The following is a 24265-nucleotide window of genomic DNA, read 5'->3' as shown; positions in this document are numbered from 1 at the left end:
TGTTGGTCAGAGACAAGCTTTCAAGTCGCACAAGCTCTTCTTCAGGTCTGAGCGAACCTTTTCACGCAGAACTGAAAGCAAAAAGAGGAGAGATTCCCAGACACAAATGTCTACTAGCTGTCAATAGGAATGACACATCGGATTTCCATTTGTGCCTGGGCCCATCGCCTCGAAAATCCTCACTGTAAATAAACGGAATGGACGCCAGCGCATGCAATGGCTGAGGGTTTAACTGTGGTGTTGTCTCATTAACTAAACATTTCGATGGTTTCTTATAGGACATTATGTGCTCCATAATACATAATCCCTTGGGTCCCACAGGTTGGCTGGACATACAAAACAACAATCTAAGAAGGAAGCTATAAAGAACGCACGGCAGTGGAAGAGTCGGAAGAATTGTCTCGAATAAAACAAATCTCAATATTTGGATATTATAATGGAGAGCAGAGTGAGTGACATATTAATTTCTGGGTACCAATATGCTTTCCTTAGCTGCAATGGAAGATCTGCTATTTGGTTTCTCAATGGGAAGCGGGTTGAATCTTACAGCCATAGTTCTTCCTTGCCCTTTACTTCGTTTAGCCTTTGACACCAGAATCATTGTGATTAACACATGCCAGCATGACGACACGAGGAGCTGGGCAATGGTGAATCAGGCCCCATTGTGCAAGCACCCAGTCCGTTGAGAGAAGATTTATTATCTTGTTTTATTTTCACACCAATTTCCAATGGCTTTTTCCAGGCACACCTGTAACATTTCAGCTTCTGAGAGGTCTTTCCAGGAACTGAGCCAGCTGGCCCGGGAATATAGATGTTCAAGAAAGATCAAAAGCTAGGCTCTGGAAAAGCTTTTCAGGCTGCCTTCCAGAAAAAAGTGAGGAAGGATTGAGGAATTCAAATGAGACGCATCTTAAAACCCATCCATCTGCAATTGACAATGTGAAAATATCCTACTGGCAACTATGCTACTGAAAAGTCTCAGGGTACGTCTACACAGCAGCGCTATTTCAGAATAACTGACATTCCGAAATAACAAAGCGCGCATCTACACTACAAGCCTTTATTTCGAAATAATGTCGAGCTGGAGGACTTCTTACTCCAACTCATGGTAACCCTCATTTTAAGAGGAGTAAAGGAAGTCAGAGGAAGAGTGTTCTCCCTTTGATTTCCTGCTGTGTAGACAACACCAAAAGCCGAAATAAGCTATTTCGATTTAAGCTACGCAATTAACGTAGATGAAATTGCGTAGCTTATTCCAACTTTAGCCCTGCTGCGGAGACATACCCTCAGAGGGGTAGTTGTATTGTTACAGAGAGAGACTGCAGAACTGGAATTTATCTACAAGTCTGTAGATGAAGTTTTGCTTCATCTACAAGTCTGACATTGTTACCCTGGGCTTGAATAAAGACATGGGCTCCGTCTAGACTGGCAAGATTTTGCGCAAAAGCAACTGCTTTTGCACAAAATCTTGCAACCTGTCTACACTGGCCGCAAGTATTTGCCCAAGAACACTGACTTTGTAATGTACAAAATCAGTGGTTCCTGCACAAATACTCCGACGCTCCCGCTCAGGGATAAGACCTCTTGCGCAAGAGGGCTAGTGTAGACAGCCAAGTTAATTTCTTGCGCAAGAAAGCCCGATGGCTAAAATGGCCATCGGAGCTTTCTTGCACAAGAGAGTGTCTACACTGGCACGGATGCTTTTGCGCAAAGGCACATGCCAGTATAGATGCTCTCTTGCGCAAATAGTTTTAACGGAAAAACTTTTCCGTTAAAAGTATTTGCCCAAAATCTTGCCAGTCTAGACACAGCCATGAACTTGTTGGAGGCAATATAATACAGCTTGAGGCCAGATATGACAGTGATACAAGCCAGACAAGTACCTTAGATCCAGAGAAACTTAACCACGTGATGAAGTCCAATTAATTTCAACAGTACTTCCAGCCCAGATCCTCATTAGTATTTTCCACTGGTCTGCACTTTCCTGAACTGGAGATTAAGTCCTTTAAAGAATCGAGCCCCCAAAGGGGAAAACTGGAATTGCTGGAGCATACTTGAAACTTTAAAAACAACCCGTGGTCTTGTGGCACCTCAGAGACTAACAAAAACATATAGGAACACGGGCTGTCATGGGTAAAAAACACTTCATCAGATGAGCTGGAGTGGAAATAACAAAATCCAAGATATATGTATAACAGAAAAAAACAGTTTCCTATCAATTGTAGGACCCGTGTTAATTAGGCTAATTAAATGGGCTGGATGTGTCCCATACATAGCTTTTGATGTGAACATGCAGATGTTAAAGGCAGGAGAAATTGACTTTGTAATGCGCCAACCAGTTAAAATCTTAGTTCAAGCCCAGGGTAACCATGTCAGATTTGTAGATGAATTCCAGCTCTGCCAACTCTCTCTCTTCCTTTGTAGAAGAATGGCTACTTTTAAATCCATGATTGAGTGTCCAGGCCGGTTAAAATGTTCTTCTACAGATTTAGGTGTGATATCACTCCTGATGTCTGATTTATGTCCTTTTATCCTTTGTCACAGAGACTGTCCGGGTTGGCCATGTAAGAATGGTAACATTAAACCCTTGCGCCATTTCAAAACAAAAAGCAAACAAAGTTTATTTTTGCAGGGCAGCAAAGCCTGTCTCCTCCTAGATAGCAAGAGGGCGGTGGTTGAAAGTTCACCCTTTCCTCCCCCACCGCTGGCCCTTGGAGCACCTGGTTCTAATTAAATGCACTAGCAGCGAAAGCGTCAAGGGAAACATGCTTTTTGATTAATCTCTGTTTGCAAACCCTGCACTTTCCCTCCTTCTGATGCCCTTTCAGAAGTGTCAGCCACAAACCCTTTCCATGTGTGGGGAAGGCAGCCGGATGTGGCGTCTTCACCGTTGCGCCGCCTACTACAGCCAAAACTGGGAGACCACAAAAAATCACCCGCATCAAGCCCCCAAAACCATGAAGTTTTTTTTAGAAACTGGATTTTTTTTTAATCTGTTTTTCTGAGCCTTTCGTGTTCACATTTTTGAGATTGGTATCCTCAGCCATGCTCTAGAAATTATCTGGGGAAATATCTATGGTCCACGGTCAACAGCAGGTCAGATTCACAATGGGTCCCTCTCCAGAAGAAGGGCCATGCTGGGTCAGACCAACGGTCCGTCTAGCTCAGTAGCCTGTCTTCTGACAGTGGCCAGTGCCAGGTGCTTCACCTGATCTGTTCATGCCCTCTGATCATCAAGTGATCCCTCCTCTGTCTCCCATTCCTAGCACCTGTCAAACAGAGACTAGGGACACCATCCTTGCTAATAGCATTGATGGATCTGTCCTCCATGAACTTATCTAGTTCATACTGAATCCCTATTATAGTCCTGGCCTTCACAACATCCTCTGGCAAGGAGTTCCACAGGTTAGTTGTGCATTGTATCAAATAGTACTTCCTTTTTTTGTTTTAAACCTGCTGTCTATTAGTTTCATTTGGTTACCCTTAGCTCTTGTGTTATGGGAAGGAGTAAATAACACATCCTGATTTATTTTCTCCATTCCAGTCATGATTTTGTAGATCTCTGTCATATCCCTCCATATAGTTTCACTTCCAATCTGAAAAATCCCAACGTTTTGTTAATTACTCTTCACATGGAGGCTGTTCCATGCCTCTAGCGCTTTTTGCTGTCCTCGTCTGAACTTTTTCCAGTTCCAATATATCTTTTTGAGATGAGGTGACCACTTCTGCACGCAGAACTCAAGATGTGGGCGTCCCATGGATTTATACAGAGGCAATAGGATCTTTTTCCATCCCGTTCTTAATGATTCCTAAGATGGTTCACTTTTTTGACCACCAAGACAATTGAGGGGATGATTTCAGAGAACTTTCAACAATGTGTCCAAGGTCTCTCTCTGGAGAGGCAACGGCTAGCTTAGACCCCCATCGCTTTTTAAAATCAAGAGGATTGGCAAGATTCTTAGCACACAGCAGCTCCTATTAGCTGGAGTGGTAGGTGCCCAGCATGTCTAGAAACGTGGGGTTTAAGACATTTTTGGAAGAATAACCTTTCCCCTTAAGGACTGTCATTTTCCGCTACTGAAAAGCCCCCGCCTTGCAAAAAGATTTAATTTGCAAAAAGGGCAGAGCTATTGCCTGAAAATTAGTGCTGATTAATTAGTATTAATAATTAGGAGTCTTGCAGTAGCAGGGAGGGACTTCCCCAGCCCCGCCCCTTTTGCACAGGCCCCGCCCCCACTGAAGCCAAGCTGCCTCCCCCACTGCGGTGGTGCAGTGAGTGGCTCCAGCCTTTCCCACCTAAGCCTCCCCAGTCCCAGAGCACAGGGAGCGAGGAGGACGGGTGACCCCAGCTGCCCTGGATCATGGGGGGGAGGGGCAATCGGGGGCAGCAACACTCCACCCCAGTACGCCTGCAGTAGGCATTCTGCAGCCAAGCTATCAGTTTGGAAAGGCAACGCCTCCCCCTGCCTATGATACCCACAAGCCCTGCCAGCAGAGATCAGGTTTCCACTCTGCTCTGCGCTGTATAGCGAGAGGGAGACCAAGTGCTGAAGACTCAGAATTTAAGGCAAGAAGGGACCATCATGAGCATCTTGCCTGACCTCCCGCACACCAGAGGCCACAGCCCCTCCCCCGCCCACTCCGACAACAGGCCCATAACCCCTGGCCGCGTTAATGAAGTGCTCAAATCTTAGGGTGTGTCTAGACTACAGAGTTTTGTCGACAAAAGTGGACTTTCTCGGGAGCATCGCAGAAGGTTCCTGCTTGAGACTGAGCTTTGGAGATGGGACACTAAGTGGACAGGTGGTGGGAGAGGAAACTGAGCCAGGAAGGGATATGACCCCACCTGTTTCTCCTAGACCTCAGGTGCCCCTCCTACCCCCTGGACCACACTGGTTCTCAACAAGCAAAAATGATAATTAATTCCAGCAGAGAAGAGGAAGTTTCTTACTCACCCTTCTCCAAGGATAGATATAAGCGATGTCCATGAGCGTGTAATATTCCTTTAAAGGTTCATCTTCGTAGAGAACTTCCACCTAACAAATACAGACCAAAGTGAATCTTCCCCCTCTGATTCCAGGGGTCCCAAGGACAAAATAAAATCGGGGCTTCCCAGCCCATGGCTGGACAAAAAGGGTCAGATTTCCTGTGCGAGACTGCTCAGCTCCCATTTAAGCACATAATGAGGGTCTGCTTTTCCCTGTGCCCAGTTCCCGTGTCAGACTAGATTTTACTACGAGCGCTGAGCAGACGTCTTTTGAAAATCTGGTCCCAGACTTTGGTCCTTAGGTGGATTCTAAACTTCTTTGGAACATCATGTAGTTGGGACCTGAGCTTTGCACAGTCACTGAAGCCACATCTCCACTTGCCACGCCCGAGATCGATCGACTAGCATTTGATTTAGTGGGTCTAGTTAAGACCTGCTAAATCGAATGCTGAGGGCAGCCCCAGTTGGTGCCGGAACCCCTCAGCAGTCGTGAGGAATAAGGGAGCATTTGCTTCCATCAGCCTCCCTCTGTGAAGATGGTGACATTAAGACCCAGCGGTGCCCCAAATTTTTGGGTGCACTACGCAGCTGCGTATTCTGCATATGGGTAAGGACAGCTCTGTAAAAGAGGGCTGCAAGACTTAATTAGCAAATGTTTGTACAGCAGAGAAAATGGGGGCGAAATAGTAGTACTGTGACGACTGCCATGCCTTTAAACAAGCGCATGTTTTCAAGAAGAAACACATAGTAAACTTCGGGGGGAAAACGCCTCTCTCGGGAGGGCACTGAAATTGGCATTTCCAGTGCCGGAGAGGTCTTAGCATCACGACTGCGTTTGGATTTATTTTGGGGGCGGGGAGAGGTTCTGGGAGATATGCTCTTCTTCGGAAACAGATGGGGGCAACTCCTCAGCTGGTGTAAATCAAGGCCATTGACTTGAAATGGGGGGATGCAATTTGACACCCGGCCCTGTTGTGCAAGGCACAGTGGGCTGCAATCTTGCTGGGAGTCTTGAGACGCTACTGGAAGACCCCAGATCAATACTACCTTTGTATTACAGTAGCGCCTCAATCAGGATCCTGTTATGCTCGGTGCTGTACAAACAGAACAAAAGGATATCTGGCCCAGAGAGTTTAATATCGAACTAGGCTAGGCAGGCTTACTGATGGGGAGGAGGGCAAAGGGGGTAACTTCCCTGGAGCCTGGCAATTCAAAGAGGCCTGGGGTTTCCAACACCCCGCTACTGCAGCAGCTTTGACGGCAGGAGCCCTGAACCCTTTAAATTACTGGTGGAGCCCCATACGGCGCACTCCGAGCCCCAGGAGGTATGCTGTGAGGAGCACATCCGGGTGGTGTCAAGGGCCAGTTGCTCCAGCCCCGCCCCTTTCCCTGAGGCCCCGCCCCTTTCCCGGAGGCCCCACCCCATCCAGGAGTGCAGAACCAAGCCCCACCCTGTTCCTCCCCAGCTTGCCTGCCACTACGTCTTCCCTTAACAAGAGACTGGGAACACACGTTTTTTGGAACACAGCAAAAAGCGCCCCCGGGGTGTGTGTCCAGTGATGGGTGTAAGAAGGCCACTGCCCCAAGCCAGCCGGCCAAAAGGGAGAACGTGTGAATTCTTATCCACGGATGCAACAAAGACAACTAGCTGAAGGGGTGCACAGCTGGAGCCCTGACCCAGGTCAGCAGATCAAGCAGTGACCTAGGAGTCGTTGCTGGTGGCGCGCTACTCACTTTGTACTTGCTGGGAACATCCATCTTGTTGCGGAGAAATTTAGCCAGGTGCATGATGGTCATGGCAGCGGGACACTGGAGGAACCGAACGCTGTTCTTCTGGGGCCGGAGCGGAGGGAAGGCGGGGGGAGGAGGGGAAGAGAAGATTGTTACCGAGAGCTTAGCGGCTGGAGCAGGGGCGGGGAAGACGTATGTGCAGGAGCAGCTGTCAAGCTGTCGTACACAAACACAGCACGGAGGGCATGAAAGATTCCCAGGGCTCCGCTGCCAGCAAGGCTGTTCTGGTTTTGCAATGCAAGGGCTGGGGAGTCCCTCCCCCCCAAAAATAAAACCCAGCAGCAACCGAAAAAAGCCTTTGGCTGATTTTTAACTCGGAGGCCTCCATGACATAAACCACATGCACACCAATAACGCCTTGCTCACTGGTGCGACTAAAATCAGAGCATTCATTCTCTCCGGGGTCTAAGCAGAAACGCCCTTGTTCGATAACCAGATAACTAACACGGCCTCTATATATTTACAGAGACACAAACACATCACACGCGTGGGCGTCTTGACTTCCTCCTTACTGGTTGGCACTCCCTGGTCCGGCACCCTCAGGACTGGATGGTCCTGGATTAGAGATTTTGCTGGACCAGGGGAGGTCATTTCTGGTCCCTCCTCGCCCTATTGCCCCACCAATAGCTGGGCCGTGTGCTGGGCTTCCTGGCTCCTGTCGTTCCTCTCCCTGCCTTCCCCCCAGCAGCCTAGTTGGCCCCCTTCCCCCAGCGTGCCAGGCTCTCAGCCCCCCACCTACAGCACATAGGGACTGTCTGGTCCTGGAACATCTGTGGTCTTGCCGGACCACGGAGGTTGCCAGACCAGAGAGTTCTGGGACTATCTGGTCCTGGAACATCTGTGGTCTTGCTGGACCATGGAGGTTGCCGGACCAGAGAGCTCTGGTTTATAGAGGTGCCACCTGTACTAACATTTCAGAAGACAGAGGAACTCAAATTAAAACCATTATTAATATTGCAAAACTCTAGGGGGAAAAAATGATCTCCGATCATTTGCTCTAAGCACCGAGCTGGGAGCCAGTAAATCTTGAATTCTAACCTCTTCCAACACACGGCTTATGGCCTCTTGGGCACGGTTCACTCAGGCCTCCCAAAGAACCAGGACTAAGTGTCCTTAAAGTTACAGGTTGGGTTTTGTGGGACTGGGGGGTTGGAACCTCAATTTCCAAAAGCGGCCACTGATTTTTGGATGCCCCTTTTGAGACTTCATAGGCCTGCCTTTCAGAGGGTGCTTGTGGTGCGTAGGAACAGGATGGTATCCCCTTAAATACGGGTTGAATCTCTCTAGTCAGGCACTCTCAGGAACTGTCCAGAGCCAAACCAGAGAATTTGCCAGACCACGGGAGTCAATATTGTCTAGCACAGTGTTTCTCAACCAGTGGTACGAGTACCCTGAGGGATACTGGAGAGAGACGTCTGGGGGGAACGTCAACAACTAAAATTTGGAGAAAACTGAATTTTTGTTTTAAGTTTTACAGCGTTTTATTATTTTTGTACTTTTTACACCCAAAAATTTCATTGCCCACCTGGCTACGATTAAGGGCTGTGTCTAGACTGGCAACTTTTTCCGCAAAATCGTCTGCTTTTGCGGAAAATCTTGCCAGCTGTCTACACTGGCCGCTTGAATTTCCGGAAAAGCACTGACGATCTCATGTAAGATCATCAGTGCTTTTCCGGAAAAACTATGCTGCTCCCGTTCGGGCAAAAGTCTTTTTCCGAAAGACTTTTGCGCAAAAGAGCCAGTGTAGACAGCACAGTACTGTTTTCCGCAAAAAAGCCCCGATGGCGAAAATGGTGATTGGAGCTTTTTTGCGGAAAACCACGTCCAGATTGGCCACGGACGCTTTTCCGCAAAAAGTGCTTTTGCGGAAAAGCATCCTGCCAATCTAGACGTGCTTTTCCAAAAATGCTTTTAACGGAAAAGTTTTCCGTTAAAAGCATTTTCGGAAAATCATGCCAGTGTAGACATAGCCAAGTTGCTTAAACAAATGTGTTGCAACGGTAGAACAAAGTTTGTGTGTCTGAAAACTGTAGGTACTGAGGGTACTTATAATTTTTTGTTTTAAAGGGGTACAGGCAGTCCTCGGGTTACATGGATCCGACTTACATCGGATCCCTACTTACAAACGGGGTGAGGCAACCCCGCACTAGCTGCTTCCCCCCAGCAGACCAGGGAGACGCGAAGCTATTGCCCCCCTCAGCAGACCAGGGAGATGCGGAGCGGCTTTTCTCAGCAGACACCTCATCTTGAGAATAAAGGACTGAGGGAAGTGAGGTGTGGGAGAATAAAACTGAGCTCTGGAGAAATGTTTGGCTAGAGTTTCCCCTACAATATGTACCAGTTCCGACTTACATACAAATTCAACTTAAGAACAAACCTACAGTCCCTATCTAGTACGTAACCCGGGGACTGCCTGTACTTTATTTTTTTTTAAAAGGTTGCGAAACACTAGCAGCATGACCAACACTTCCACTGCTTACTGGGCTTTTAGAAGCCATTTAGGGGTAGATTAGAGCTAAATAACAGCACAGAGCACTGAGGCTATGTCTACACTGGCGGCTTCTTGCGCAAGAACTCTTTTGTGGAAGAGTTCATGTGCAAAAACTCTTCCACAAGAGAGCGTCTACACTGCCATGTGCTTTTGTGCAAGAGCATCCATGGCAGTGTAGACACTCTCTTGTGCAAAAAAGCTCTGATGGCCATTTTAGCCATTGGGGTTTCTTGCACAAGAAATTCATGTTGCCTGTCTACACTGCCCTTTTGTGGAAGAGCTCTTGCGCAAGAGGGCTTATTCCTCGTGGGGAGAGGAATAACTCTTCTGGAAGAAGCCCTGTTTTACAACGCTGTACTGTACAATTACTTGCGCAAGAATGCTCGTGCAGTGTAGACAGCCAGCAAGCTTTTGCGCAAGAACGGCTGTTCTTCCGCAAGACGCTGCCAGTGTAGACGTAGCCTGAGAGCCAGGACTGGAGCTTGTAAACAAACTTGTACAGGACCGTGGGAAACTTGGCCACACCCATGATCAGCGAACATGCGGCTAACTCAAATCATGCCAGAGCACGGATGTTGCCGGACCGGAAGGTGCTGGACTAGAGAAGTTTAACCTGTTGTTCGTGAGTCCTTTAGTGACACACGTGGTGTTCCATTTTAGTAGCTGGTAGGACCCAGCCAGCGCCTGTCTAGCTATTCCTGGCACGTTGTGTGTCTACCACACACCATTATTTAGAGTAAGAGATTTTTAAGGTCAAATGGCACCAGTCAGACCCCCCGCAGAACACTGGCCAGGGAATTTAGGCGCCTGGATGGTTCCCAGATGGTTCTGTAAATAGCAGAGATACAGCCGATGGCTCGTAGATGAAATCAGCAGAGCTAAAGGCAGGCCTGCCGACAGGGAAGGGGGCAATTGCCCAGAGGCCCAGCATTTCAAAGGGGCTCAGAGCTCCTGGCCTGCTTCTGGGGTGGTGCCCTAGGCCCCTTTGAACTGCGGCGGGAGCGCGGCGCCTCCACCCCACGCGGTTCTGAGCCGGTGCCAAGTGCTGACTGCCATAGGCCCTGCCCCTTCTGCACTCAGCCCCCGTCCCTCCTCCCACCTTCCCTGGGGCCCCCGGTGGCTGTCAGCCCCACTGGCTACAGGTCCTGATTCCCTCTGAAAGAGGGTTACCAGATGATTTCAAAAAAAATACCGGACATACTTGATCTCAGATGGGGTTGAGGACTGGCCAGGAGGGGAGCGAGGCTGGCCGGGGATGGGGGGAACTGGCCAGTGAGAAACAGGGCTGGCCGGGAGGGGGTTGGAGGGGAGCCGGGCTGGCTGGGAGGAGGACAGGGGAGAGGGGGCGGAACTGGCCGGCGGGAAGCAGGGCTGGCCGGGGGGGGAAGCGGGGCTGGCTGTGGGGGAACTGGCTGGCAGGGAGCAGGACTGGCTGGGAGGGGGCCGGAGGAGTTGGGGAGGAGCCAGCTGGTGGGAAACAGGCCTGGCCGGGAGGGAGTTGGAAGGGAGTGGGGCTGGCCAGGCAGGGGGGGGGGAACTGGCCGATGGGAAGCAGGGCTGGCCGGGGGGGGAAGCGGGGCTGGCTGTGGGGGAACCAGCTGGCAGGGAGCGGGACTGGCCGGGAGGGGGCCGGAGGGGGTGGGGAGGAACCAGCCGGCAGGAAGCAGGGCTGGTCCAGGTGCACGCAGATCCCGGGGTGCTGCCCGTCCTGCACATGGTCCCAGCGGGTCCAGCCCCAGCGATTCCATCCCGCCCCCCCTCCTCCACTCGACTGTGTAGTTGCGTATTGCCTGGATGGTGGACATGCTCACGCTGCATGAGTCACACTGCGTGAGTGTGTCTACCAGCCAGGCAGTACACAATTAATTAGGAAATACCAGACAGTCTGGTATTTTCTCAATTTGTTTCCTGGACAGAATCCTCAAATACCGGACTGCCTGGCAACCCTACAGTCTGAAAGTGAGGTCCAGACCCTCAAACTGACGTCCCTGGGAGTTAGGCATCCAAGTACCTTTTGGAGATCTTGGCAAAAAGTCCTTGAGACCCGAGCATCCCAACTTTGAAACACCAAAGTCGCTGGGCTCCTTTGAAAGAGCTGGCCTTGACTTCCATCCCTCAGATCCCCCACACCAGAGCCTGGGGGGACCCAGCCTAATAGATGTTGTGCGTGATGGGGCGGCGGGGGGCTGGGGCAGCAGCGTGGGCTCCCCAGTGCTGTAGGGGGGCAGGCTGAGCCTCAGGGGCCAAATCCAGGCAAGCCGAGGGCCGCATCCGGCTCCCGGGCCTGAGGTTCCGAACCTCGGGGGTAGAGCGAGCAGCAGCTGACAAGCCATGGGAAAGAACCGATCATCACAAGCCTTCTTCCCAGGGGTATCACACACTGGCTGGGCCCCCCCCCCCCCCCTTTTGCTGACCTGCAGGCCTCTCGAAGCCATCAATGTCGCTAGCACTCACCTTTTCCTTCTCCGCGTCCCCGTTTTCCACCGTGCCTTTCTTTTCATCTCTAGGGAAGAAGGAGCAATTTGTCAAACGGCCAAACAGAAAACCTCAGAAGATCCAGTCTCCCCCTTGCCCACGGAGAGGGGATATTCTCTTGGCCAAGACAGAAGAGACCCAAGGATGGACATCTCTCAGGAGATGAAGTGGGGAAGGGGGCGTGTCCACGTGTGAACGGCTCCACAGCCGCACTGGGTGCAACCGTTCGAGGTGCCGGATGCTCCGCGCTTTGCTTTAGTTTGTGTATTGCAGTGACAAAGCTCCACACGGAGGACCACAGGCCACGGGACGAGTGCCCCGCTCGTGAGCTTCAGTAGCCTCGGCAAAGCCCCAGCACATCTGAGGTTCTCTTTTCCGTACAAAGCCACTGCTAAGTCAACTGGAGTGTAGCCAGAGTCAGCACTAAGACGGGGGTGGGGAGCCTATGGCCCAGAGGCCGGATCCGGGCCCTGGCTTGCCTAGATCCGGCCCCCGAGATTTCCCCCCCACCCAGCATTGGGGAGCCGGTGCTGGTGCTCCAGTCCTGCACCCCAGGGAGCTGTGGGTCGTGGTTTTTCATTTCATGTTTGCTTCTCGCTTCTGTGGGTCAGTGGCCTCCAGCTCCAAAAGGGTCCCCCCCCCCACCGCACTAGGGTCTGGGCCCTCGTGAAAGAACAGCCTGCACGCTTCCCTTCCCCATCAACGCAAGCTGGTTTTAGCCCCTGCCAGGAAACCCTTGCAGAGTCGTCAAGCACTGACGGTGAAATCCTGGCCCTGGAGAAGTCATTGGAGAGGCCGAACAGATCCGGAAGCTTACTCAAGATCTCCGCACCGGAAGAAAACAAGAGTATTCAAGATCCTCTCCCAAACCGTGCGCTGGTTTATTTTCAGCCCTGAAAGTTAATGAAGCACTTGGGCTAGGATTCACAAAGGGGCGTAGGTACCTACCTCCCAGTCAAAGGGGATCCATAAGTGTGTAGTTAACCCCTGGATGGGGCATCTTCAGTGTATATCGGTTAGAGCAGTGGTCCCCAACCTTTTGGGACTGCCGGGTGCCCAGGGGCGGGGCCACTCACACGCCAGGCACCCGGGGGCGGGGCCACTCATGCGCCGGGCACCCGGGGGCGGGGCTGCACACGTGCCTGGGGGCGGAGCCACCCATACGCTGCGTGCCCAGTGCCGGTGCCACCCATGCGCTACACTCCCGGGGCCAGTGCCTCTCCTTTGCCGCACGCCCAGGAGCCGGCATCACCCACGCGCTGCGTACCCAGGGCCAGCACCACGCTTGTGCCGCATACCCGGAGCCAGCGCCACGCCTGTGCCACGTACCCGGGGGCTGGCACCGCCCATACACCACGTACACGGGGGCGGGGCTGGCCCCGATCACTCGGCGGGCGCACAGCAATGGCCCGGCGGGCGCCATGGTGCCCGCAGGCACCGCATTGGGGACCACTGGGCTAGAGCATTCCAACTCCAAAGCCAGGGCAAGTCCTTCCTTTGTGTACAATAAACTTTGGACCAAGCCATAATGCTGAAAATACATGGCTCGCTACAAGAACGCCTGCCTAAATACCAGGAATTGGTGCATTTTTTGTGACCGTCACCTATTTTCCCTGCACACAGTAAATGAATGGGATTTCCCCCTGTACGTAACAGCACCTGTTTTCCTGGTGCAGCTCGTCTCCTGACGGAAGCCCGCTCGGAATGCAAGACTTTTTTTCCCAGCACGGTGTTTTGGCTCTTAAAGGGGCCGCGATTGCATTTCTGCTCTTTTTTTTGCTCAACAAGTTTGATCCTGGAGTACCGGCACCTTTTTTCTTACAAAAAAAGCACTGCCAGGGATGTCATAGTGCAGTCAGTTAAACAATTAACCGATAAGTGGATGCTTACCGTTTAATATCACCAACTACATGCTCCCCCTCCCCCCCGCCGTCCCACAGCACTGCCAGTACATTTTTTTTATTGGACTGGTCAGCAGCCTGGCTCAGTCCCGGCTCACGCCGGGTCCTGGGAGCAATCCTCGCGGTGGCTCTGCACAAGCCGGGACAGAGCACAAGCCAGCTCCTAAAATACTTTCCTTGCAGAGTCACAGCGGAGGTAGCTCCTCGGACCCGGCACGAGCTGGAACCGAGTGCTTGCAGCGCCAATCCTTATCGATTAATCGTGTAGTCAACAAAAATGTGGTCGACTACACGATTAACGAATTACACGCTTCTTAGCAACCCTACTAAATACCTTATTATCATCATCAACAACCATGGTCTCAACGCCTGTTGGCATCTGATGCCTCCCTCGCTATTTCTTTCCATCTTTCCCTGTCCAGTGTGGAGTGGCTTAGTTTCTGTAGACTAGCTCCACACCAATCTACTACATCATCTACCCATTCTCTGTGGGGTCTGCCTCTCCTGTTCGGATCATCCATTATGCTGAATACCAGGGTCTTAACCTTTCGGTCATTGTTCATTCCGCAGATATGCCCGAATAGCTGTAACTTCCATTGTATAACCTTCTTCAGTAGGTTCTCTTTTGGCTGTATCTTCCTATATAATTCCACCTTGGTGACCTTCTGCATCCATCCTATTCTCAGGATCTTTCTAGCACAACTTCTCTCCAACGCCAATATCCTTCTCTTCGAATCTTTCGAATCTCACATCCGTACAACATGCTGCTAAATCCACACATTTTCAAGATGCTTAGCTTCATTCCTAAGCTAATCGCTTTACTTTTCCAGATCTTATCCATCGCCCTCAAACTCACTCTTGCTTTCGCTATTCTAGATGCTATTTCCTTCTTACAGTCTAGATCATACGTCATATTGCTCTCCAAATATGTGAACTTCTCTACGTTCTCTAGTTCAGTCCCATCTACACTGATCTTCCTTCCTATTTCCTTCTCTCCAAATACCATTGTCTTCGTTTTATCAATATTTATAATCAGTCCATACTGCTTCCCTTCCTCATTTAGCACCTCCATCATTCTCGCTAGCTTCTCTTCATTTTCCTTGATGATTAGCTAGCGAAGTTTTAATCTGGTCCTATTTGAAACCAGCCACCCCCACTCCCACCCCGCAGAACTAAATATACTAGATCTGATTCTCTTTAACACCAGGGTAAGTCCAAAGTAAGCGTAGGGAGGACGGTGGAGGTGGATGAGTGTGGAACTGATGCAAAGGAGCGGAGACGCAAACCGACAGGCTGAAATGCCCCGTGTAGGCAGAGGAGCTAGCGGCATACTGACGTGCCACTCGGATGTTTTCGATGGAAGCTCCTAGATGGTGCGCGCTTTTTGGCACTCCGTGTGGGTGGCTAAATGGGAGTTGGGCGAAACACTGACCCTTGATCTCTCCCCCGCCTCAGTTTCCCCATCTGGAAAGCAAAGGAGAAAGGAGTCACAGTTTCTGAAGCGATTTCAGCCCCAATCCTCAAATTTCAATGAGAATGAGGTGCCCAAAAGCCATTGAGGATCTGGGGTCGTAGGCACTTTGGGAAATTGTATCCATTAACAGGTCCCTACTTTTCGGGGGCATTGTGAGGAGAAATTCCTACATGTCTGTGAATCACTCAGACAGGATGGTGAGAAGATCTGAAGAGGGTACTAGCATAGAAGGCATCAGGATAGTGAATGCAGTGCTCAAGCCTGCAAGATGGCAGGAGAATTTGGGCCAGTCCAACTGGACTGTACAAAGAAGAGCCGCGAGCTGCACCGAATTGAATTACTACAAAAAAAACCCTTCTCTCCCCAGACATGGGTTTGAATCGTTTGCCCCGCTCTGCTCTTGTGGTGGTTGATCGTATTTTCATAAAGATGATTTGTAACTGCCTAACAGGTACATCGCTGTCCCGGCTAGGTTGTGCGCGGTGCAGGAGGAAACATACGACAGTCCCTGCCACAGAGTTCACAGTCGACAAGAGGGAACAGATGGACAAGACAAACAACTGGACCGTGCTGCAGTGGGAGAGCAGAGGAAATATAAATATAACAGGATGCAATGCCATGGTGCCTCAGCACCTTAGTCATGGACCCATTCCCCGAAAGGATTATGTCTCAAGGATAAGACAAGAGACACACGGTGGAAACAGACCGAGACAGAGAGTCCGTCAATAGGAGTGATCACAGCTTGCCACACGTCTGAGTTATTCCTGGGTTGTACTTTGCACACTACAGCACAAGCAAAAGTGAAACTGAAGGGATACCCAAGCTGGAGCAGAAGGATGGGCCATGGTGCTAGCCTAGAATGCCTCCGTTCTCTGCTCAAACACAGATTTCCTTTGTAATCTTGGGCAAGCCACTTAGCTGCTCTGTGCCTCAGTTTCCCCATCTGTCCCAGCACTGCTTTGCCTCACCAAATACACCCGTTTGTGATGTGCTCAGATTATATGGTCATAGGGGCTCTTACAGCAGCTAAGGGTATGTCTAGACTGCATCCCTCTGTTGGCAGAGGGATGCAGATTAGGCAGGTCGACATTGCAAATGAGGCAGGAATTTAAATATCCCGTGCCTAATTTGCATAAACATGACCACCACGTTTTGCCGACTCGGCAAAAAGCGGCAGTCTAGAGGGGGATCTGTCAAGGAAGAAAGTCTTTTTTGACAGATCCCTTATGCCTCCTTCAAGGTGCTGAGTTGGCAAAACGTGGCAGCCATTTTTATGCGAATTAGGCACGGGATATTTAAATCCCTGCCTCATTTGCAATGTCGACCTGCCTAATTTGCATCCCTCTGCCGACAGAGGGATGCAGTCTAGACATACACTAAGGTACTTAAGGCTGACACCAGCCCTAAGCAGAAAACTCTCTCCCACCTTTGTCTGCAGACAAAACTCCCACTGACTTGAACGATAGCGTTACCTGAGTAAAGACCCAGAACGCCAAAAACAGGTCTATTCCCGGAGGTAAGATCTTAGGGGTGGCTAAACAAGGGCAGGATTTGGACTCAGAACAGGAGTTTAGTAACAACAACAACTACAACATCTTACCTCATCCCTTCGTAAAACTCGATGGATAAGCTGACAATTTCATCGTCCGTCAGGTTCCCTTTCTCCTGCTCAGACACTTCCCCGCGGTCCTCATTGGAGCCATTGGGAACTACACAGGGAGAGAGATGTTAAACCCCATCCCAAGCTTGTTTAGGGTCGAGGCAGAGAGGGGAAGAGAACTAGGGATGTAACAGTGGAGTCGATTAACCGATAAGCAAAAGCGTATAGGTTAATGCTATAGCCGACGTGCATTTAGTTTGGAAAGGAGAAGACTGAGAGGGGACAGGATAGTGGTTTTCAGGTATCTAAAAGGGTGTCACAGGGAGGAGGGAGAAAAATCGTTCTCCTTGGCCTCTGAGGATAGGACAAGAAGCAATGGGCTTACATTGCAGCCAGGGAGGTTTAGGTTGGACATTAGGAAAATCTTCCTGCCTCTCAGGGTGGTTAAACACTGGAATAAATTGCCTAGGGAGGTTGTGGAATCTCCATCTCTGGAGATATTTAAGAGCAGGTTGGACAGACACCTGTCAGGGATGGTCTAGACAGTGCTGGGTCCTGCCATGAGGGCAGGAGACTGGACTCGATGACCTCTCGAGGTCCCTTCCAGTTCTAGTGTTCTATGATTCAAGGATTCCCCCGCCTCCCTTTGCCAGTACATTTTGCCAGCAACCCAGCTCAGTCCTGGCTCACGCCGGGTCCAGAACTTACTCTGCTGCGGCTCTGCATTTAAAGTGTATTAGGAGCCAGGCGGGAGGCAGCCCAGCTCAGTTCCGGCTCGCTTGGGGTCTGGGAGCTCAGCCCTGCCCCTCCCGCCTGGACAGAGTGTGACGTAGTGGGGGTACCTGGCTGGTTTCTATGCTGCTGGCTCTGGGGTAACCCCCCACTGGCTGCCGTGGGTACCACGACCCAGCAAAACAGGATGAGTCACTATGCAAACCAGTGGCCAGACACCCCCCATGGAGAGGAACAAAGGAAGGTGGAATGCTGCCCTGGCTGGGGGGCAGGGCTGGAAGAGAGTTGGTTAGTTGCTGTCTGGAAAGCAGGGGAGAAGGAGCTGGGGAGGGGGGCTGGGATCCCCCCATCTCAAGGGGGCACTGAGGCCTCTTAGCCCCAGTTCCTGTAACCAGATTACATCTGTGCTATGCTGTATCCTGGAGGAGCAATAAACCACCCTCAATTCCACTGGCTGGTGGAGTCTGTTTGTGCCATTTCGGGGTGCAGGAGATGGGGGACCCCCAACGCGCCGTCACACAGGGGCTGCTGCCACCCCACACTGTGCAGCAGTGCGAGGTGACAGGCAGCCAGTCTGTGAGGGGAGTTGGTTTTTAAACTGGTTCTCCTCATGGACCAGCTCCCACCTGGCAGCCAGGGCTGATACAGAGGCAGCAGTGCGGAGTGTCAGGGAGTTCCTTGGGAGTGGGAAGCACTAACTGCCGGCCCCGCCCCCGGGGACGATAGAATCGTCGACTAACCGATAAAAATTCCCGAGGTTAATCGACTGTTCGATTAACCGATATTGAACTTCCCTAAAGAGAACAGAAGGGAAGAGAGACGGAGGCTACATCTGCTTTGCAGACACTTACCATCTGCCATGGGATAGGCTGCATAGAATTCCCGCCGCCTCTTCATTTCATCTGCAAGAGAAGAGGAATCGCAGCCGGGAAGGGCCGAGTGAGAAAGAATAAGAGGAGGGAGAATAGAGGCTAACGGCCTGGTCTGCACCATTTGGACACCCCGTTGGGAGGGTGATGTTTTAGCAGGCCTGCCGACGGGGGTGTGGAAGGGGAGCAGCGATACAAAAGGGCCCAGACCTTCTGGCTGCCGCCACTGCTACTCAGAGTCCCGGCCCTTTAAATCGCCGCTGGAGTGCTGTGCAGCACGCACCAGGCAGCACTGAGGGCTGCCCAGCCCCGCCTCTTCTGCCCAAGGCCCCGCCCCTTCTGCCCAATGCATTGCCCCTTCCAAGGCATGAAGCAGGGCCCTCCCCCTGCTTTGCCCAGAGGTCCAGCAAGGCTGTCAGCCCCACTGTGCGCCTTTCATAGAATCCTAGAATACTAGGACTGGAAGGGACCTCGAGAGTCATCGAGTCCAGTCCCCTGCCCCCATGGATGCAGTTATAAAAGAGTCCTATAGATTATATAGTATAGATTATTCCCCCTATAGCAATAGCTATACCGGTACAAGCACTTTTATACCGATATATCCGTATTCACATTAAGCAGGCTGTGCCACTATCACCAGCCTGGGCTGAGTGGAAGGGATACATCTTTTTTGTGTTGGGTGTAAGGGTGGCCATTCCACAGGCACCCAAACCCTGTTCCCAAGGGCGCGACGGAATCGACTTCAATAGGAACAGAGTGAGGCCACACCGAGAGTTTCTGAAGCCCGCCCCCAGACCATCACCCTTGTGTGCGCATTGCAGTCTGCCTCCGTACCTTTGAAAAGCCCCGGCACCAGTTTGTACACTATGTCTTGTAGGGTTTTGTCCGACCTGAAAGACACAAGTAAGAATGAGTCAGGGTGGGTTGCCAAACCAAGAGACCCCATTCCACACCCAGGCAAAAGACCAGCATGCGGCTTGGGCACCATTACCGCTCCAAAACAGGGCTCACTCGGGACATAAGTGGTGGGAGATATCACCTTGGCTCTTTGCAGAGGAACAGAGGTGAAGTCAAGCCCACGCTGTAAAGCAAGGGTGGGCAAGACGCGTCCGTGAGCTGGATTTGGCTGGTCAAGCCATTGACTTCAGCCCGCAGCCACCCTGATGCTCCCCTGCCCCGCCAGCCAATCAGATTCTGTGGACAGGGGGGAGCATGGGAAGACTCCTTGCCCCACCCATTCCGCTTGAGGCCCACCCCTTCCGCTTCAGGCCCCACCCCTTCCTCTCGAGGCCCCACCCCTTCGGCTTCAGGCCCCACCCCTTCCACTCAAGGCGCTAGTGACCACCTCCAAAATTTGTGAAGTTGCCCCCCCTCTTCAAAAATTATTGCCCACCCCTGCTGTAAAGGATCTGCTCTGATTTAAATACGGCTGATAAAATTCCTATTGACTTTAATGAAAGTGGACACAGGTTGCAGGTGGTGTTCTTTAAACAAAGGAAATCCTTTGTTTGCCAACTCTTGGTGTTTTATGTAAAGCCCGAAGGCCTGGAATTCTACGATTACAACAAAATGTCATTTCGGTTTTTTAATTATTGCTAGCCTTTGGAACTATAGAGAAAAGCCGGGAAATAATAAACACCGCCTAAATCTAAGATAGAACTTTTCATTTGTAAATCTCAAACAGAGGAGGTCAGTATGGTTATCCCTGTTTCAAGGATGGGGAAACTGAGGCATGTGGGGGCATGCTTGAGGTCACCCACCCAGCCCTGGGCAGAGGTAAGGACTTTTATTTTATTGGCATTGCCATAGTACCCAAGGGTATGTCTATACTACCCTCCTAGTTGGAATTAGGAGGGTAATGTAGGCATTCCGCACTTGCAAATGAAGCCCGGGATTTGAATTTCCCGGGCTTCATTTGCATAAGCGGGGCTCCGCCATTTTTAAAACCCCGCTCGTTCGAACCCTGTGCCGCGCAGCTACATGGGGCACGAACTAGGTAGTTCGAACTAGGCTTCCTAGTTCGAACTACCGTTACTCCTCATTTCACGAGGAGTAACGGTAGTTCGAACTAGGAAGCCTAATTCGAACTACCTAGTTCGTGCCCCGTGTAGCCACGCTGCACGGGGTTCGAACCAGCGGGGTTTTAAAAATGGCGGCTCCCCACTTATGCAAATGAAGCCTGGGAAATTCAAATCCCAGGCTTCATTTGCAAGTGCGGTATGCCTACATTACCCTGCTAGTTCGAACTAGGAGGGTAGTGTAGACATACCCTACGTGATTAATTCCCATCGATTTCAATGAGAGTTAGGCTAGCAGGTACCTTCCTGAATCAGTAATCCCTGTAAGCTGTAAGCTTGTGCCGACACCGAGGAGAGATTCAAATGCCACCCAGCTGATTAGCAGAGCACACACAACCAGCAGTGCATGTTTCTATTGGTGGTGCACATCTGCGCATGCCTTGGTGCACATACCAAAAATTATTCCACACGTGGATAGAAAAAATTAGAAGGGGGCATTGTCGTGAATCCCGCCCCTAGCTACCATTTGCAAAAGTGACTTAAGGCCAGAGTTCCAAAGGCAATTAGAGGCCTAAAGATGCAAATAGGCACCTAATAAGCTTGACACACATGCCTAAGCAGGGCAGGTGCTAAACTCCCACAAATTTCAATGGGAGACAGTGGCCAATGCCAGGTGCCCCAGAGGGAATGAACAGAACAAGGGATCGTCAAATGATCCCTCCCCTGTCCCTCATTCCCAGCCTCTGACAAACAGAGGCTAGGGACATCATTCCTACCAAACCTGGTAAATAAGCTTTGAAGGACCTAACAGCCATGAATTTATCTAGATCTTTATTGAACCCTCTTAAAATCCTGATCTTCACACCATCCTCCGGCAAGGAGTTCCACAAGTCAACAGTGCGCTGTATGAAGAAAAACTTCCTTTCGTTTTAAACCTGCCATCTATTAATTTTATTTGGCAGCCCCAAGTTCTTGTGTTACCGGAACAAGTAAATAACTTTTCTTCATTCGCAATCTCTACACTAGCCATGATTTTATAGACTTTGCTGTATCCCCCCTAAGTCTCCACTTTTCTAAGCTGAAAAGTCCCCGTCTTTTTAATCTCTCTTCATACGGCAGCTGTTCCAAACTCCTCATAATTTTTGTTGCCCTTTTCTGAACTCATGAGGACTTTGGATCTGGCCCCAAAAGCAAGGCTCTAGCCCTACTGCCAAATGGAAAAATGGGAACGTCAGGGTCACGGATCACAGATCAAACTTATTTCTAGACTACAATGAATAACTTTGCCCTTTGTGCTTTTTCTAACCTTTGCGAATCAACACCGGTATTGTGAGGCAAACTGAGGTTCATTTTACAGATGGGGCAGCCAAAGGAGAGATTATAAAATTGGGGATCGGATTCTCATTTACAGCCCAGGCCTCTTGATGTGGCTAACATGGTGGAAAGAGGCACTAATGCCCTGGGGGCTGATCAAACAAGGACACAGAGGTATACAGGTGCCGTGCTTAATGACTGGGGAGCAGGTGGGAGGGGTTGCCTATGACAGGGGTTTTCAAACTTTTTTTCTCATGACCGACTTGAAGAAAATTGCTGATGCTGCGACTCGACATAACTTGATTAAGTGTGCGCTCCGGGGTGGGGCTGAGGATGGGAGTTTTGGGGTGTAGCAGGGGGCTCTGGCTTTGGGGTGGGCAGGGCTGGGGCAGGAGGGGCTGGCCTTGAGCAGCTCCCGGGCAGCAGTGCAGTAAGGCAGCTTCCTGCCCCTCCAGCAGCAGGTCCCCAGCAGCAGGTCCCCTGCCCGGGGCCAGAATAAGGGGGGGCTACCCGGGCAGCTTCCCGGGGCACCAACCTATGGGGGGCACCTGATGGCAGCTATAAGGGGTGCCACATGCCCGGCGCCCCTTACAGCTGCAATCAGGCGCCGCGCACCCAAAGCTGGGGCCGTGCACGCGCCGTGTGTCTGGGAGCGGAGCCACACATGTGTCATGCGCCCGCTACTCGGGGTGCAGGAATGGCTCCAGCTGGCCCTGGACCTGCCAATGGGAGTGCGGAGTTAGTGCTCAGGGCAGGGGCAGTGCATGGAACCCTGTGTGCTTCTGGGGAGCAGCGCAGTCTGCGGTACCAGGACAGCCCCCCGACTGCTCACCTGATCCCCCTGCAGCCATGATCCCCCGGGCCCAACCTCCCACCACCCAGCCCTGGGGATCGCCCCCTCGTTTGAACACCACAGATCTCTGACTCAGTGCCAATTATAAAGTAAGGAGGGTGATTTCTCAGTGCTCAGCACACCAATGCAAGTCTAGTCTGCTGCTTTGTGTCTGTCTCCTGGCAGGGTGCACCTCCATCAGGGGCTGTGCACACATTCAGAAATACGTCACAGAAAAGTCCGTGGGAGTTAGAGTGTAAATATTTCACAGGGAGCCCCCCCCCAAAAAAAAGTGTTACTACAGAAACAGATTTACATGGAAGCGCTAAAAAAAAAAAAAAGCCGCGAGTGATGTATTGCAGCCTTAATGGTTTCTATGCCAACCACCTGCACGGCTCATTCTGCAACTGACAAGACATGTCTGGCTTCCCCAGGCCCAGATGAATGGAGAAGGAGCAAAGCTGGGATTAATCATGCACCGAGCACAGGACATTAGTTTTATCCTAGTGGGTCTGTGCATGGAGCAGGGGGCTGAGAAACGCGCCCACACATCACACACACTCACTCACCCTCCCTTGACTGGGAGGCAGATGCATAGTCGCAAGACAAACGGATCAATGCATTATAAACCACAAGCAGGCTCAGGTTAAATTGCTCTGGTCGTGGCTTCAAAGCCTGTGGCTGGGGCATACGCTAACGCTGACCTCGGGTGCTCAGTCCAAACCGCCGGAGGTTGCAACGCACATCGCGCCTTTCCCCGCTATTTAATCATCCTCATCTCTTTAGTACATCATTGAAAGGGGCTGGAACATCTGGAGAGGCTCCAGATCCTGTCTAACCCTCCCGTCTGGCTCGGATCTCCTGTCTATTATACACCACGTAGAGTGGGACCCAATACGCCAGGCGCTGCATCTGCAGTGAGCGGAACATCCCTGCCAGGGCTTTGCTGATGACGTCAAACCCCTCGGGAACGCCCACCAGGACGTCAAACGCAAAATGACGACTCTGTATAGCTGTGCTGGGCAACCCATGGCCGGCAAGCCACTCACAGCTCGTCAGGGTGAGCCCTGACGACCTGCCAGATGGGTTTAAAAGCCTTACGGGGTTGCTGTGTTAGTCTTTAATTAAAAAACTACAACTGGTCCTGTAGCACAGTAGAGTTTTTGTGGCCAAAACCCACTTCCCACTCCGCTCATCTGAGGAAGTGGATTTTGCCCACAAAAGCTCATGATACTAGACATATATATTTGTTAGTTTCTAAGGTCTGACAGAACTACTCTTTCTTTTTCTTTTTTTTAAACCAGACAGATTGTTCACTTTGCAACCACAGATACAGCCACCTGCCGCTCCCATGGGCTGTGATTTGCTGTTCCCAGCCAATGGGAGCTGCAGGAAGCAGCTCAGCCCTCAGGGATTGGCTAGCCACTGCTTCCCGCAGCTCCCATTGGCTGGAAAGAGCAAAATGCGGCCAATGGGAGCTGCAGGCGGCCGTACCTGTTCTTAGGAGGTGGAAGATTTCACTTGGCTTCAACAGAAGATGCTTATTCTTTTCAGTAGAAATTAATGCTCTTGATCTTGGTTTTCAAATGAGGCATTGCACCCCAGCACTAGGCGTTGGGATGTTGGACCCTGGGGCTCATTGCTGCAGGGGGATCAGGTGAGCAGTGGGGGGGCTCAGGCAGCTCCCTGCCTGGCCTGGCACCGCAGACTGTGCTGCACCCCAGAAGCGATCGGCAGCAGGCCCAGCTCCTATGGGGGGTGGGAGGAGCACACAGAGCTCC

The 24265-nt window shown here is 51.2% G+C and overlaps 1 protein-coding gene across 4 annotated transcripts in view; it reads right to left on the bottom strand.

Moving 5' to 3' along the window:
* PCGF2 (polycomb group ring finger 2) overlaps window positions 1-24265 on the bottom strand; it is a 50344-nt gene that overhangs the window by 4955 nt on the left and 21124 nt on the right. For 3 of the 4 annotated variants that reach the window (XM_075911711.1, XM_075911710.1, XM_075911712.1), the window contains exons 4-9: window positions 19155-19210; window positions 18303-18353; window positions 16720-16828; window positions 11724-11772; window positions 6722-6820; window positions 4956-5036 (exon numbers count right to left, since the gene is read on the bottom strand). In XM_075911711.1, coding sequence (XP_075767826.1) covers window positions 4956-5036; window positions 6722-6820; window positions 11724-11772; window positions 16720-16828; window positions 18303-18353; window positions 19155-19210 — 445 coding nt within the window. The remainder of the gene's footprint in view (window positions 1-4955; window positions 5037-6721; window positions 6821-11723; window positions 11773-16719; window positions 16829-18302; window positions 18354-19154; window positions 19211-24265) is intronic. The other variant, XM_075911713.1, reaches the window with a different exon arrangement.

The sequence above is a fragment of the Pelodiscus sinensis genome, chromosome 29 (genome assembly GCF_049634645.1).
Source record: "Pelodiscus sinensis isolate JC-2024 chromosome 29, ASM4963464v1, whole genome shotgun sequence".
NCBI lineage: Eukaryota > Metazoa > Chordata > Testudines > Trionychidae > Pelodiscus > Pelodiscus sinensis.
Note: the sequence above shows the minus strand (reverse complement) of the source record. Positions and strands in the feature narration are given on the sequence as shown.